The sequence below is a fragment of the Oncorhynchus nerka genome, linkage group LG18 (genome assembly GCF_034236695.1).
Source record: "Oncorhynchus nerka isolate Pitt River linkage group LG18, Oner_Uvic_2.0, whole genome shotgun sequence".
NCBI classification, from domain to species: domain Eukaryota; kingdom Metazoa; phylum Chordata; class Actinopteri; order Salmoniformes; family Salmonidae; genus Oncorhynchus; species Oncorhynchus nerka.
This window is the reverse complement of record NC_088413.1, coordinates 56641628-56658010: the sequence shown is the minus strand read 5'-3', so window position 1 is coordinate 56658010 and position 16383 is coordinate 56641628. Positions and strand designations below refer to the sequence as shown.

The 16383-nt window shown below is 38.9% G+C and overlaps 3 protein-coding genes across 3 annotated transcripts; 2 read left to right on the top strand and 1 right to left on the bottom strand.

Moving 5' to 3' along the window:
• Positions 1 to 1323: 1323 nt before the first annotated feature.
• LOC115146178 (charged multivesicular body protein 3-like) lies at positions 1324 to 5155 on the top strand. The gene is made up of 6 exons (XM_029688082.2): positions 1324 to 1516; positions 2160 to 2220; positions 2423 to 2602; positions 2851 to 2972; positions 3271 to 3382; positions 3521 to 5155. Exons 1-6 carry the CDS (start codon positions 1466 to 1468, stop codon positions 3652 to 3654), a joined length of 660 nt encoding a protein of 219 aa, XP_029543942.1. The 5' UTR covers positions 1324 to 1465; the 3' UTR covers positions 3655 to 5155.
• A 32-nt stretch (positions 5156 to 5187) lies between these two features.
• On the top strand, positions 5188 to 13383 carry LOC115146177 (receptor expression-enhancing protein 1). The gene is made up of 9 exons (XM_029688081.2): positions 5188 to 5847; positions 5953 to 6101; positions 7811 to 7883; positions 8071 to 8147; positions 8370 to 8490; positions 9006 to 9119; positions 9239 to 9410; positions 11271 to 11512; positions 12077 to 13383. Exons 2-9 carry the CDS (start codon positions 6070 to 6072, stop codon positions 12149 to 12151), a joined length of 906 nt encoding a protein of 301 aa, XP_029543941.2. The 5' UTR covers positions 5188 to 5847; positions 5953 to 6069; the 3' UTR covers positions 12152 to 13383.
• Positions 13384 to 14677: 1294 nt separating this feature from the next.
• Positions 14678 to 16165, bottom strand: mrpl35 (mitochondrial ribosomal protein L35). Its single transcript, XM_029688084.2, has 4 exons — positions 16065 to 16165; positions 15635 to 15797; positions 15214 to 15358; positions 14678 to 15096 (listed from the first exon to the last, which is right to left on the bottom strand). The coding sequence occupies exons 1-4, from the start codon at positions 16093 to 16095 to the stop codon at positions 14908 to 14910; spliced, it is 528 nt and encodes a 175-aa protein (XP_029543944.1). The 5' UTR covers positions 16096 to 16165; the 3' UTR covers positions 14678 to 14907.
• Positions 16166 to 16383: the final 218 nt, after the last annotated feature.

Below are 16383 nucleotides of genomic sequence, written 5' to 3'. Positions count from 1 at the left end.
TCAGAATATTTATTATAACAAAGGAGCAGGTAATAGGGCAGGTAGAGGCTCGTAGTACAAGGCAGAGTCTAAAAGAAACAGAAACGCAGGCCGAAAGGTCGGAACCGGGAAGACTCGAAAACAAGAACTTGTTTCACACGGAAACCACGCTAGGACAATTTGACAAGACAGAAAACGCAGTATAAATACACAGGGGATAATTGGGAAAATAGGAGACACCTGGCGGGGGGTGGAGACAAGCACAAGACATGTGAAACAAAACAAATCGTATTAGTCACAAGCGCCGAATACAAGAGGTGTAGTAGACTTTACAGTGAAATGCTTACTTACGAGCCTCTAACCAACAATGCAGTTAAAAAAAATACGGATAAGTAATAAAAGTAACAAGTAAAGATCAGCGTGTGACAATTGGCGTACATCTACCTCGCCTATCTCTGATTTAGTTATATGCTTTGGCCAGGGTCTATTGATTTAAGTAGACGTACGACCTTATCCTTTTATTCATAATTTGGAAATATTTAATAAACTAGCGCAACAAGTTTCATGCCCACAGGACGCATATACGTTTTGACCGCATTTCCCCGTACTTGGCGTATGTATGTGCTTCGCTTTTCAACTTGCTAAAAACGAACTAGTTGGAGTCTGTGTGTGTACTTTTGTTTGTACCTCGCCACAGTGAAACAATGCACAGGTAGAACATATTGAACGCATATGGTACACATAACGCACCGTAGCCGACCGCGGCACCCCAACGTAGCGTTCCGGACTGCTCTATTGAAAATGAATGACTTCCGCCAAGTACGTAAAGAGTTTGATGCATCTGATTGACATCGTAGGGCAGTGGTGTAAAAATACTTCAAAGTACAATTTAAGTAGTTTTTAAAATATATATCTTTACTATATATATTTTGAACTACTTTTACTTCACTACATTCCTTAAGAAAAGATTGTACTTTTTACTACATACATTTTCCTTGACACCCAAAAGTACTTGATACATTTTGAATGCTTATCAGGACAGGAAAATACTCAAATTCTCGCACTTCAACCGAATATCTCTGGTCATGCCTCTGATCTGGCGGACTCACTATATGCCAAATGCTTTGCCAAATGGCAGCTGGTTTGCTTAATATAAGGAATTTGAAATTATTTATATTTTTACATCTGATACTTAAGTATATTTTAAACCCAATACTTTTAGACTTTTAGTCAAGTAGATTTTACTGATTGACTTTTACTTGAGTCATTTTCTATTAAGGTATCTTAAGGTATTTTTTTACTCAAGTATGACAGTTGGGTACTTTTCCCCATCACTTCAGTAGGGTGGAGCATTGACGTATTGGAACGTGGCCTGGGAGGCGAAGTGGCGTAGCTTGGGATCCGAAAGTGGTAGAAGGTGTATGCTAATGTTTATGTTGTGTTCTGTATTACCAGTTTAGCTAGGTTAGCTGACGTAATCGTTGTAATGAAAATGGGACTGTTCGGGAAAACACAAGATAAACCACCAAAAGACTTGGTAAGTGAAGGCTTCTGGTGAGGGGCGACACGAGCTTGACAGCTAGCTAAACAACTCATTCTAAGCTAGGTACAGAACCTAACAGCTAGGCTAGCTTGCTCTGTTTATTTATGGCACTGTAACAATGGCGACGTTTATCCAATACCTTTCATCACGATCTCCGTCTTATTTAAACTTGAATCGAATAATATCATATTTTAATGTAGCTAGCTAACGTTTACTACGGCAGTTTACGAGTTAGCTAACGTAAGCCAATTGTTGCTAACATTACCGTTTCAGTTTGATTGTTAGCTACACAGTAGCTAACTTGCTAGCTAGTTTATGGCCTTCAATATAAGTCGTGCTTGTTTGCTAGTTACTTGCATTGGAATCATTTGTAGCCTATATTTACAAACTTTATTCCCCCAAATCCTATGGCTGCTGGCCTGTTGCTCATTTACACACTAGCAGCCAGCACTATCTTTGGATGTAAACAAACGACCATCAATCTAACGTCACTGTACATGCTTCAAATTCACACGAAAGAAGAAAACATTGTTTACACGTCATTCCCTTAAGCTTGACAGTGAATGACACATCTGAGTGTAATATTTTACTAGTGATTTGTTGAAGCTTAATTCACTTTTTTCTGTCATTTATTAAGGTAAATGAATGGTCACTCAAAATCAGGAAAGAGATGAGAGTGATTGACAGACAAATTCGAGGTGAGAAGAAGTACTTTAAGGCTACTTTAAGGCTATGTGAAGCCTAGTCCAATATTGGTTTAAGAATGTCAGAGAGCAAAAACAATAGACTATAATAATATAAACACCAAGGAAAGCTGCTGTCAAACTTCTGTCATGTTCTACATTAGTTTGTTCTATTACATTATATTAGTGCTCTCTCATTGTTCCTCTTCTATCTCAGACATTCAGAGGGAGGAGGAGAAGGTAAAGAGATCCATCAAAGATGCTGCTAAAAAGGGACACAGGGATGTATGTGTGGTTCTTGCAAAAGAGATGGTCCAGTCGAAGCGTGCAGTCAGCAAACTTTATGCCTCCAAAGCCCAAATGAACTCTGTACTCCTCAGCATGAAGAATCAGCTTTGTGAGTGTGAAGGAAACTACTGATGTAGCATCACCAGTTACAAAATGCCCAGGATAAGTTAATTTGATGACAAATGAATAGAAATGCTTTGTAACACTGGAAGCTAGTAGGGGTGCAGAGTTTTTCCTGGTCAGGCCAAGTGGTCAAGTCATGGCCCTAATATGAATATGTACTGCACATGTAATATGCTGCGTGTTACATTACAAAGGGGTGGTGTCTGGTATGTGACTCTGCTGTTATTTGTCCAGCTGTATTGCGTGTAGCTGGCGCCCTTCAGAAGAGCACAGAGGTCATGAAAGCCATGCAGAGCTTAGTGAAGATCCCAGAGATCCAGGGCACCATGAGGGAGTTGTCCAAGGAGATGATGAAGGTCAGTCACATATCCGCTGACACACTGTGGCCTCTGTGTTACTGTTGGGTACATAAATCCATCATTGCTCATGTGCATTGCTCTATTGCTGCTGCGTCACATACCGGTGTGAAACCCTCTTTAGAGAGACTCAGGGAAGCCGTCCAGTTTTGAACCACTGCTACGATCCGAAGCTACAAGCATACAATTCATATAACCAACAATATTATGCACTATGTTCAAATTTATATTGAAGAATAAATTAGTAAATATTGTTTGATTATTGATAAAACCTTTTGGTGCCATGTATGTCCCACAGGCTGGTATCATAGAGGAGATGCTGGAGGATACCTTTGAAAGCATGGAGGATGATGAGATGGAGGAGGCAGCAGAGGCAGAAGTTGATAGGATCCTCTTTGAGATCACAGCAGGTAAAGATGGCCCTTCTGGCAATGAAACTGGTCTCAAAAAGTTGTTTGGGACTGTAAATGTTCACCTGTCTGGTGGGGGCTGATGGTAAAAAATGTAATGTTGTACATGCTGACCCCTGGTGGTTTGTTCCATATTAGGCGCCCTTGGCAAAGCGCCTAGCAAAGTCACAGACGCCCTACCTGAAATGGAGCCTCCTGCCGCAGCCTCAGAGGATGAGTCGGAGGAGGACATTGAGGAGATGCAGTCTAGACTGGCAGCCTTAAGGAGCTAAGATTGAGCTTTGACCGCTTTTAGTCCCATTAAAGTATTTTTGCCTGCTCAAGTATGAACAAAGACAATTTTGGTCTAGGGTTAATCTAGTCTCTTCTCAAACATATTGTCTCTTTCTTTCACATTATTGTTTATGATTCGCTTTGGGCTGAGAACTTTTGAATGCTTAGGGCTAAATAACATATCAGATCTGTTCTTATGAAAGTTGGCTTTTATGACCTTGCATATAATCTGGGTAAACCCAGAAATCACCCAAAGTGTGGTGACTGTATACCTACCCAATGTTGCGAAAATCTATATTAATCCCAAGATCGCTGAAAGAATGCTCATGCCTATCTAAAGTGATGAGCATGGTCTGATTATTTTGGGGAAGCTGAGGCTTCATCCTGCAATAGGGTGGATTAACCACCCACTGGGTGAAAACCGGTTGAATCAACGTTGTTTCTAGATCTAATCAATGAAATTACGATGAACCAACATAGAATAGATAGTCGAGCTGACATCTGTGCCCAGTGGGCGGAGACTTACTCTGAGCCGGTCACTGACATATCTAATCCGTAATGGAAATGTCTTGCTCTACATTGCGACATTAAATGAGTGACTCATCAAATTTTAGTGTTCATGAAACTTTAATCCATCACTACTCTGATCTAGTTCTGAAATCTAAAATGTAAAACAATAGTATAGCAAACATTAGCAACACCTTCCTAATAAGGAGTTACACCCCCCTTTTGCCCTCAGAACAGCCTCAATTTGTCGGGGCATGGACTCCACAAGGTGTTGAAAACATTCCATGCTTCCCACAGTAGTGTCAAGTTAGCTGGATGTCCTTTGGTTGCTGGACTATTCTTGATTCACACGGGAAACGGTTGAGCATGAAAAACCTAGCAGCATTGCAGTTCTTGACACAAACTGGTGTGCCTGGCACCTACTACCATACCCTGTTCAAAGGCACTTCAATATTTTGTCTTTCCCATTCACCCTCTTAATGGCGTACATACACAATCCATGTCTCAATTGTCTTAAGGCTTAAAAATCCTTATTTATCTTGTCTCCTCGCTTAATCGGCACTGATTGAAGTAGATTTAACAAGTGACATCAATAAGGGATCATAGCGTTCACCTAGATTCACGTTGTCAGTCTGTCATGGAAAAGCAGGTGTTCTTAATGTTTTGTACAATCAATGTATTTCATTTACTTTCAGCATTTGAAACACAGGATGTAAAAAGCAAAGTTATCTGTACAGTGCATATATCTATTTTCTTTATATAATGTTGTTTGGAGGGGTAAAAAAAGGAATGCAAATTCTAACCGATTTTGGATGTTGAAATCGTGCTTCTTTAACTATTGTTAAATTCTTAAATTTGTTCTGCTTATTCAGTAAAAAATCTGATTGGTTAGTCTCATTTCAGATCCTGTGTGTTATGGGGTTTTTTTTTTCTGTGCATACTTTTGTTTTTTATGTGGCCAGGAAATTATGGAAATAAAAATGAATGATTTTACTGTTGCCTGGCCTCTCAATACTTGAATGTTACCTGAAAGTTCAGGAAAATGGATGAGTAGAATGAAAGGGAAAAAGTGAACAAATGTGTGTTTCGTTCGGTTGGTAGGTCACTTTACTTTTGTTGCTTTATTTTATGGGAAAGGGCAACATCTGTGAAAACACATTCAGGAGAGAGAGTCTTAGAGCGAAACAGTGCATCTTTCGTCTGGGTTGCTTTTCCCTTGGCTTCAAAGGGATTAGCTTTATAACCAAATGTAACCAAACCCTATCTCTGTCCTCTGTTGATGTATGTTACCAGTCCAAAAAAGCACTGTAGCGGTCTCATGTTTTAGGAAAAACTTCCCAAAATGATTTACAAGCCTCAACTAATGGCAGTGGATTATATTGAATTACTATTGTTTCTGAAACTGAGCATTTACAGGTGTATTGCAATCATAGTATACTATTGAGATGTTTAATCCAGACTGCCTCCTCCATGCTATCAGGAATCCTTGAGATGTTTCAACTCTGAAGTTAACCTGATTGAAGTTTAAATGTTAAATGGTGCTAGTGACTTTAGGCTAGTGACTTCCCAATGATTCTGAATAGCATTTACCCTGCCTGGTCTGCTCACCTTTTTTTTTTCCAGATCCAGGCCCTCTATTTCACAGAAGGTGTTGGTGTTGTCACTACAACCTCACAATCTTCCTAGTTAGTGTTCTATTTTTAAAAATGAACATCCACATCAGTTAGTTAGGCCAGTAACTATTTAAATAGACAAAAAATATTCTGTATCACGTTCATGTCTGCGTGCAGCGCAACGTTTGACGCCGTGGTTGGTCCTTGCTGACGCTGCTGTCAAATGGCAACTGCCAACGCTCAAGAAGGAAACTCCTCCCTGTTGACAGCACGTTCCGTCCCCTTCTCAGCGCAATGGTTTCTTGGATAATCTCTAGACTTGTGGTGTAAGTATTTTTTTTAAATCACATTCTTCTTTCATAAAAAAATCCCACCTCGAGATAATGCCGTTTGCTGTAAATATGCGTTTTTCCGTGACACAAGATGCATGACCGCAGTGGCCGCTTTATAGCCTATGTAGGCTACGTCTTATTTCTGAGCAGAGACGGTGACTCTGGGGTTTGAGGCGAGACAGAATATTGTGCTCTGTTTATGATTGATTCCTTATTTCAATAAGGCATTTTTTTTTTAAATTTAATAGTCATAACACATTTAAAGGGTCGGTGAATATTTTATTTAGACTATTATGTATTTACATGCGTTTTCATTGAATTCCAGACAAAGAATTACGTGATTGCCCAAATTAAATATGTATATTTCTATGTCTGCTCATGCAGAGCTATGCATGTTGAAAATGATCAAGCAACAATAATGCTGTAATCGATAGGGGATTTCATACAGTAAATTCAAATATAACTATATAATAAAATGCTTTTATAAAGCACAGAGCAGTGGTAAGCAGAGCTATTTTATGATACTTGATGTCCTTTATTTGGAAAACAAAGGGATGGGTCACCCCTCTCAGGTTACAATAAAAGTGTTGTATATATTTCTAAGACAATTGCCGCAAATGTTCTGAGTCATCCGAATATTTAAGCACGTTAATGTATGGAAGCAGAATTATAGACTCCACTGGTCATTTCTATTGTGTTGTAATATGGCGAAATGGTTAAACGTGTTCACAACATTTAGACTTGGAGTTAGCCAAATCTCAAAATAGCACGTCAATTAAATTTAGGTTACAATATCATATTACATTGCTGTTTCAGACGTGAGGCTCCAAGTGTCTTCTGACTTGGCGTTCAAAGCTCTATATAGACTATCCAACACATTTTATTTGTTGTTCTGAGGTCTTAAGCAGAAACACTGAGTGCATTTTGTTTTGAGTGACCTTGTGTGTGTAACAACTGTATGGTTATACAGGCCTATGTAGGTCAGTAATTTGAGCAGGTCACACTCACAACTGTTGCCATACTGTTGCTTCAAGCCAAGGGGTCCCCCTGTCTGTTATAGTCATACACAGGTGTAGTCCTCATGTGGCCTTGTTTAGTAAATTCGAATTTTAAATGTGCACCTTTTTCTGCTCACTCATTAGTTTTAATTGTTGTTGAAAATATGAGTGTCTTCATGTCAATTACACATTCAACAATATGAGCGGAATTGGAAAATAGTTGCGCACGTAAAACTCTGACTTGTCTAGCGGGGCCTCTTTGATTGCAATGGGACTTTGGCGCAAAGGAAGTGCGCATGGGACTGTTCTCAGATTCTCCTCATTTCTTGGAATATGAGCCACTCCCTGTTGATGTATTATTTGTTTATATAAACATTATGCATTCAATCAAATCTAAAACAGTTTTAACACAGTAAATTCGTCAGAAACCCAATACCCATTACTGCGGAGTTGGATGACATATTGTTTTATTTTATTTCACCTTTATTTAACCAGGTAGGCAAGTTGAGAATAAGTTCTCATTTACAATTGAGACCAGGCCAAGATAGTATAGCTTATACATCAAAGTTATACAAATAGAGAGTTGTTTGTTTTTTGGACAGTTGTTACCAGTGAGTTTTATTTGCTTTTAGCCCCATAAATGTGTGTGGATGTGCTGGACAAGCACTTATTGCATAAGCTAATGACGTGTTTTGTGTTTTCCAGGCTTGTATTTGGCACACTATATCCTGCATACTCCTCATACAAAGCTGTCAAGTCAAAGGATGTGAAGGAATATGTGAGTATTAGCAACATTATGAAAAAAGCGACAATGAAACCATAGTCTGGGTTTATTATGGGCCAGTTTCACAGACCCAGCCAAATCGTGGACTGAATTACATGAACCAGGATTAATAAGAATTGAGTTTAATATTCCTGAACTATTATGTATCAGACTAACTGTGACAGTTATTTTGCTTTTAAAGGTGAAATGGATGATGTACTGGATCATATTTGCACTATTCACCACCATGGAAACCATCACGGATATATTTATCTGTTGGTAAGTTAATGCTGTATTATAAAATACCTGTTTTGTTTATGTATAGTATTATTTCACTTGTTTTCATATAATTTGTTATGAAGTCCAAAATATTGTTCTGCAATAGTACTGAGTCACATAACATTGGCCTACATAGGATAGTCACGACTGATGATGGTATTGTAATGGGGAGTAGATTTTTTGAATGCTCTGATCACTGTATTATTCTTCCCTTCACTGTAGGGTTCCTTTCTATTATGAGCTGAAGATTGCCTTTGTGGTATGGTTACTGTCTCCTTACACAAAGGGGTCCAGTGTTCTATACAGGAAGTTTGTTCACCCGACACTATCTTCAAAAGAGAAGGTGAGACCAGTGCATTAGTACTTTTTTCTTTGTCCTCTTGAAATGTTTTATAAGGTGTCTTCTATACTATATATGTTTTAAATGCGCTGCTAATCATTTTAATGACAGGATTTGCTGTGATCTATTATCCGAAGGAGAGGTTGGATTGTCCAAGCTGGTCATGTTTTGGGTGGAGGGGCATAAGGAAACGGCATGGTTTTTCCTTCTGTTCCTTTCCTTTTGACTTTATTTTGGGGTCAGGAAACACATCTGAGTTGAGAGGGGACCATCGGACCCAGTGTCAGATGAAAATGAACAATAGCACTGATTCCAAAAGACAATCAACATGTCCACTCTTTATGTGTGAAGAAACGTGTGTTGCTAAAGAGCAATCTCAAGACAGATAGCGACCATGTTCATTACAAATAGTCACAACATGTATTGTTTGCATACAGTACATCAAATCTGTGAGTGTGTTTTTCACATGGCCTGCCAATAAAAACACAATTAATATGTGTGTTTTTCTCTCTGTCCAGGATATTGATGACTATCTCTGCCAAGCAAAGGACAAAAGCTACGATACTCTGGTGACTTTTGGGAGGAAAGGTTTGAATGTAGCAGCCACAGCTGCAGTCCTGGCAGCGACAAAGGTAATGCTGACTATTTCCATTTCTGATGTGTCCTGGGGGAATGGTGGGGTGAAGTGATGTTTTTCTGTGTACATATATGTATAATTCATAGTGTTCGTGTATTTTGTCTCCCACCCCAGAGCCAAGGAGTACTGTCAGATAGACTACGAAGTTTCAGCATGCATGACTTGTCTGCCTACCAGTCCGACCCAACTGAGGTGGACTCTGGATCTGTCCCGAGTCAGTCTGCAGCTGGACAACAGAGGGCCAGGAACATGATGCGCAGCAAGTCAGAGAGTGGCTACACCAAGGGTGAGACTATACTGCCACATACACTTACATCACTAACCAGGATACAGACAGAATGAATGACACAGCCAGGTTCGGGATGTGATTATCCTATTGCACATAATTTTTCCATAATACAATTTGATCACCTCTTAGGTAACTACCATGTAGTAGCTAAGTAGCAATATGGTAACACTGAAAAGGGTATATACTGTACAATAGGCAATTTGTGTACACCTCTAGCATGTCTACTAGTACGGACTAATAGAGTAAATATTTACTAGTACACATGCTAGAGGTATACACATTGCCAATCGTATCTAATTTGCCTTTAATTTGAAGCAGTGAGCAATATGATGCAGTAAGGTATTTAAGTTACTGACTAGGGAGTTAAACTGTACTCATTGTTTCCATATTATGGTATATTGGGCAAATAATGGTTTTACCACAGCACTAGTGAAAACAATGAGTACAGTTTAACTCCATAGTTAGTAACTTAAATACCTTACTGCTTAGTATCGCTCATTGCTTCAAATGAAAGGCATTAGAAATGTTGACACTCCTGAAAACAGGTCTGTTTCCTCTGCTTAAACAAACATGATCATATGGCCTCTTTCCTGTTTAAGCCTGGAGATAATAGTTCTGTGCCCTGACTTTCCTTAGTCCCCCTAATCCCACATATCCTGTTTGTGGTATCTGACTGCAGGTAAGTCTCCACATGGCTGCCAGGCAGGCTCTGGACCAGTGCTATTCAAACCTTTACCATTTGGGACCCCATCCCAAATCTGACCACACAACATTAAAATCAGTCCATTTACCTTTTCACATCAACAAATAACCTTCAATTCATTACATTTTCTCTCCTATCAAAATGAAGAGAACCAATAAATACATTTACTCACTGAAATTGTATTTTTCAAATGATTTTTCTCAACAACAACAAAATGATATTGTTCCATGGAAAAAAAAAAATTTGCAACCCCACTGCAATTCCCCCGACTTTGAATATCAATGTTCTAGACTCACCTGAGAATGCTTCACGTTTAGCTTTTATCATTGAATGACCAGAGCCTGCTCTCCGGTGGCCATACCAGTTCAGTGGTCCATGTCTCATTATACAGTATGTGTTGTACAGTCCCAAAGTTTCGTTGAGATTCACTTTGTTTGGATTGATTAGTCTATTAACCTTCCAAGAGGTTAATAATAACCACAAGGTGAAAAAGAATGCTTTTGCACCATGGCTCTGTTAAAAAATGTTGTTGTGGAGGACTGTAACTATTCCTGTAAGTGGCTGTACTGTGTGGATCATTAACACATTTTCAAATTATGTTTGAAAAACGTGTTTTGTTTACTTACCACACACTTATTGTGGAATATTTACAACGTGATTATCTGTGTTTTCATGAAAACAACATGATATTAGCTGATAGGTCAACCAGCATCCTTCATATTGAAAGAGCTGGTTTATGAAAGGCTATTTTGGCCTTTTGTTTTCCATTTCCATGGCATATTGAATGATGAGATGGAAATCCAGTGTACTCAACATGATTCTGCAGAGACTAAATGAAGGGCCGTGAAGAGGAGTGCTCGTCCGTATAGCATTGTTATGCTTGTTTGCCCTGTGAGAGAGGGAATCCCATATCTTTCAGCGTTATTCTAGTCCTTATTCCCCTGCCTGCACACATGGTCCTTTTGATGTCTGCTCCGGTGCTCTGTGTAGAGAACAACAACCACCCTACTCTGCCCCTTAGACCTCATAACAACCTCTCTGTAGTGAAGCTACAGCACTTCAATAATTATAGTACAACATTTCACTGCTGCTTTCAGTGTACATTCGGATGTGTGTCTGTTAATGTTTCACCACCGTTGCTTCTCACGGTGCAGGGCAGGATTTGGACATGACTGAGTATGAGGTGTTGAGATTCGACCAGTGTGACACCAAGGAGCTGCTGTCCCACGCTATTACGCCCCCCAAACCCACACTCCCTCCTTCACCCTCCCTGACCCCCCAGCCCTCTCCACCTCCATCCCTTGCACCCCCAGCACCAGAGCAGACTGAGGACATGGGGGGGGGGACGTCAACAAGCACCCCACAGCTCAGGCTGATTAAGAGGAAGGCGCCTGAGGTACTCCTTTAAACTGGCTGGCCTACTGGCATGTGATTCTAACTTCCCTGAACTGGACTGTGGTGACTAACACACTGGGTCCTCGTGGCACGGTACCATTGCAAAAATGAGGACGGAAGATCATTTTCTGGCTGAAATTAGTTGTACCGTTATGATACAAATTAGTTTCTAATATGCATTTCTATTTTTAGTGGACTGATAATTGTATGAATTGATGTTGTTTTGCAGTATTGTTTCACTGCTGATATGACTTTGCTGTTGAATGTAATGGAAGTATTGATTTGATTGCATGTATTGATTTCCCAATTTCCATAGAAAACAAGCTGGAACAGGCCTCTGAAAAGAACATTCCAGGATTGCTTTCTTTACCATGTGTCAACTCATATGTACTAAGTGTTAATCTTGTGCCCAAACTGACAGTATAGATATACAGAGCATGCATATCAGACAGACAAGACAAACATTGTCAGACCACAAATCAGGAATAATGTGTCATTTATTGCTTTCAGAACCGTTATGGTTAATCCGTGCCCCATCTCTCTTTTTTTCCATCTGTCTTTCTAGCCTCCTCCTAGGGACATACGACCTCTCACAAGATCCAGGACTGCCGAGCTGCCTTCAAACAGAGAAGCCATGTGATGTTGTGTGAACGCTCCCAAGACCACTTTAGCTGCAAGGAGAAGAGGGTAAATAAGGAAATGTGGCTAAAAGCTAAATGCATAAAGCAGCCTTGTTTTAGAATAAGGAAACCAAAGTGACTTGTGACCCTCTATCTTAATATATATGACATCTGGCACATACTGTACTGTAAAGGAGACAGATGGTGGGTGCCATCAAGGTAGCACTCAAGAGTGGGCTCCATACCTTACAGACATTTGGATTGACTTGTCGGTCATTGAATATGTTTTTGTATGTATGTAAAGTGTGTGTATTTATCATTAATAGTTTTTTTTATATACTATGTTTAAAGACAAATGCATGTATGTGTCTCTGGTCATTAGTGTCATAAAACAGAATGTATTGTTACTTACATCTTTTTGTGGCTACTTGGTCACTGTTTGAGGTAGCATCAGTCATCAGGAGCGTAGCAGGGTGAAATACTCCGTAATGAAGGATATGGTTGTCCACTCCCTCTCTTGGGTTTGTAGGAAGAGCTTTAACCTGGCAAACACAATCTGTACTGACAATTTAACAGGACACAGAATATTGAAATGAATTGTCCTGTCAGGTTAGTATAACTCCTCAAAGGTGGTATTTATTTTTATGAGATAAAATAGCAGTGGTAGGACTTTAAAAATGCTGATTATTATTCATCAAATGCATGTAAGGGCTCTATTCAGTCTGTATCGCTGAAGCATTACAGATTGTGCGATAGAAATGTGAAGGGAATATCTGATTGAGCCGAATAAAGTCTTGACTAACGTGGGAACATTGTCTTTAAATTTAAATCACGCTGTAACGCTGAACTTCCACGATACAGATTGAATAGAGCTCTTTACATTTGATTATAAAGCCTTAAATCATTCAAATAAAACATTGAGTACCTGGTACTACAGAAACAGTAATATCAGTACTTGTATTTCTTGCAAAGAGCACTAAAACATCATGAAAAACATAACTATGACTGTCATTGACTATTGGCACTATCCACTATGTTCAGAGTTACTGCAACTGTTCCAGTACCATGAAATGGCAACAAAAAAGAACTTCAGAAATGTAAAAAAAATGTTTTCCTTTTTAGTTCACTGATCACCATGTTATTTATCATTACCAAAATGATTATTATATGGGATTAGTTAGTATTCAAATAAAGATATTGCTCTATGGGGTAGAAATGTTGGCAATCGACTTTTCAATCTCATTATAACTTATCTGGCATTCAAGTCTGTCATTCAATTGTTTTGTAAAAGTTTGTGTTATTCATGCCTTATAGACATCACTATACATTTGAGTATTTTCCGGTTTAGCACACAAAACATGATTTGAAGTGTATAGCTATTGTATAACAAAAGATAGCCAGTGGCGAGAGCTATATACTCTGGTCCTTCTCAGAGTCTAAAAACACTGTGCAATACTCTGCTTTCACTGAGAAATTGTCAACTCACACTTCTTACTCAAACCTCATTTCTCAATGTAGCCACAACTGTCGACCTGTCTTTTCCCAGCCATTATGAACAGATGACTAATTATTCTCTACGACCTGCCTGTTGCCTATATCTATGAGGGCATAGCAATTACACTATAGTTGGGCAGGTTCCTAACCTTTTGTAAATTACATGAATATCGGGAGTGTTTTTGCCAATAGTAGTAACAAAGGTGAGTGACATATGGTCTTTAAATGAACGTTTCTGCACTGTAGGTATGTGAATTCACTTAGATTGAACCCTCTTGGCTATTACACAATACATCACTGAATCTGTGAATTATACTTGGGGTTTGGGCAGAATTCATTTTAGTTCACTGTTCTCAATACATAAATTAAGGCTTCTCAGGTGTGTGTTTAGTTTACATCAAATTCAATCACTTTCTGGTAAAAAAAAGATTTTGGTATACACTTGTTTGCACATGGAATTATCAGAAAGAGGTTCCTTCTAATGGGCAGTTTTCATGTGGCACAATTTTTTAAAATCTTTGTTGCAACTTTAGTCGTTTTTGTGTTGGAATGTGATTGCCCTTTCAAATAAAATGGATCAAAATAAAGTTAATCATGTTTGTTGCTATCTAGCAGCACACAGATCAATAAATGAAAGTCATCATATGAAAATGATTTACTACAGAGCATTGGGTGAATTAGTTTAGTTTTTATTTGCTTCAGTGATTGCCTTGCCGATTTTACAATGATTCTGAAGTGCTGAATATTTTTTTCAATATTCTTTTGAAGCACTTTGTGGCAAGGTCAGGAGAGTTATTCTCATGGACAAAATACATGTTTCCACAACCTTGAGTCAAATAAATTACATGAGAAACATGTCTGACTGATGGCCTCAGAGTAAAAAGTACCTTCTGGCAGACCAGAATCTCCCATGATGCTCAAACCTTTGTGAATTTCTGAAAAAAGATGACAGACCGGGATGAGCTAAAATGACATGTGCTTTCTCTGCATCATCAGTGTTTCTGTTGGTGAATTGATAACAGCCAATAAATATGAGACAATGTGACACCATGGCTTATGTATTTTGTATTATATTTAAATGTAATAGATTTCAATACATTTGAGTTAATTTATTCAACAACAAACAATACAGTGATCATTTTATTCATCAATTGCCCAAATCTGCATTTCACTCTACATTGACCAAAATGATGCTGTGAACAATGTTCTTGTGTACAATGAAATTTGATTAATCAATTGCAAATGTACACACATCTCAGAGTGGGAAGGACAATTCTAGCCATTAGACATTTAGGTTGACACGTTCATGATATTTCTTGTAGGGATCATTGACAAACCAGTTCCTCCTCTTCCAGAATTTTGTGGTCATTTTGTCCAAGAGCTTATTCTGTGTTTTGTTACAAAACACATGCTCCCTTAAACGCTTCTTTCTGGCAGGCAACTTCTTCCACAGTTTTTTCTTGTATCCAGCCTATTGAGAATCAGCAGTAAGTGTCAATTTGAAGACAGAGGAGAAACAGATCGCCAACGCCACAACCTTTATCGTTTCAGAACCTAAGGAAAACAGAATGAGAGACTTGTACATTACCTTGCGTCTAATCCACAGGCCACAGTGCAGACGCATGAACCTCTTCACCACTGACTTCACAGATTTCCTCTTCCCTTTTTTCACACTGATGTACGTGAGGTTTCTGCTTGGTTGCTGGACCAGGCTGGGAATGAGAGGTGCAACCCTGCAAGAATCAAGCCCCACCCAAATTAGTAATACAATTGTTGTTTTTTAAAAATGTTTTAATGTTTCATGTCATTCAAACAAACAAAGCTTGGGGATATTACTCTCATCTTATTAATTTAATTGATTAATGCATCTTTCAAAAACAATTGAAACAAAAGCTGTCTAGCTAGCTAAATTAATAGTTTAGAAAAAAGCTAATCGCACTTGATGGAATTGAATCAGCACGATATGACTTTTCTGAATCTGATGAGCAGTATGTATGCCTAGCCCTCACCGTTGCAGGATGCTCTGCTTGGGTGTCTGGAAGCCTTTGGCGGACAGAGAAGCCCATGCAGGAGTAGTGACCAGAGACCTCTGGACAGTTTGACGATTGATTATGGTGGAGAACCGACATATCTGCTGCCCCCTGGCAAACAGAGTCAACGGCCTCATCAAGCCTGTCCATGCAAAAATAAATACATTTCTAAAATTAGGTAAGCTATATCTTGTTCAGTATCACCACACTAGCTACATAGCTAGTTACACAGCTAGCACCATGAGTATGTGCTGGCATTGGATAACCTTAGCCTGCGCTGCGCTAATAATAACCACGAATGACGACTCGTTAGGCAAGCAATTAGCTAGGTATATAATCAATAGAATCTACACAAAACTTTGAATTCCTTACAGGTAAAAGCTCAATGATGTAGCAACACATTACATACCAGGGACGTTCCTGGCCATGATGGCTGCCATGTTTCTTGTAATGCCGCTGTGAAGCAGGCAATAATAACAAAGCACTTCCGGGTCACGTTTTTTTTGGGGAATCCTTCAGAATAAGAGTTCCAACCTGTATACTTTGTACTTTATTTGTATTTATTAGGGATCCCCACAAGGCAGCAGCTAGTCTTTCAGGGGTCCAAACGCATTAAGGCACGTACAATCACACATTAAACAAAATATAAAACTGTACATCATATTATTATTATTACATCACTACAATACAAAATACAACCATACAACAATATTACAATGTACGTGTGT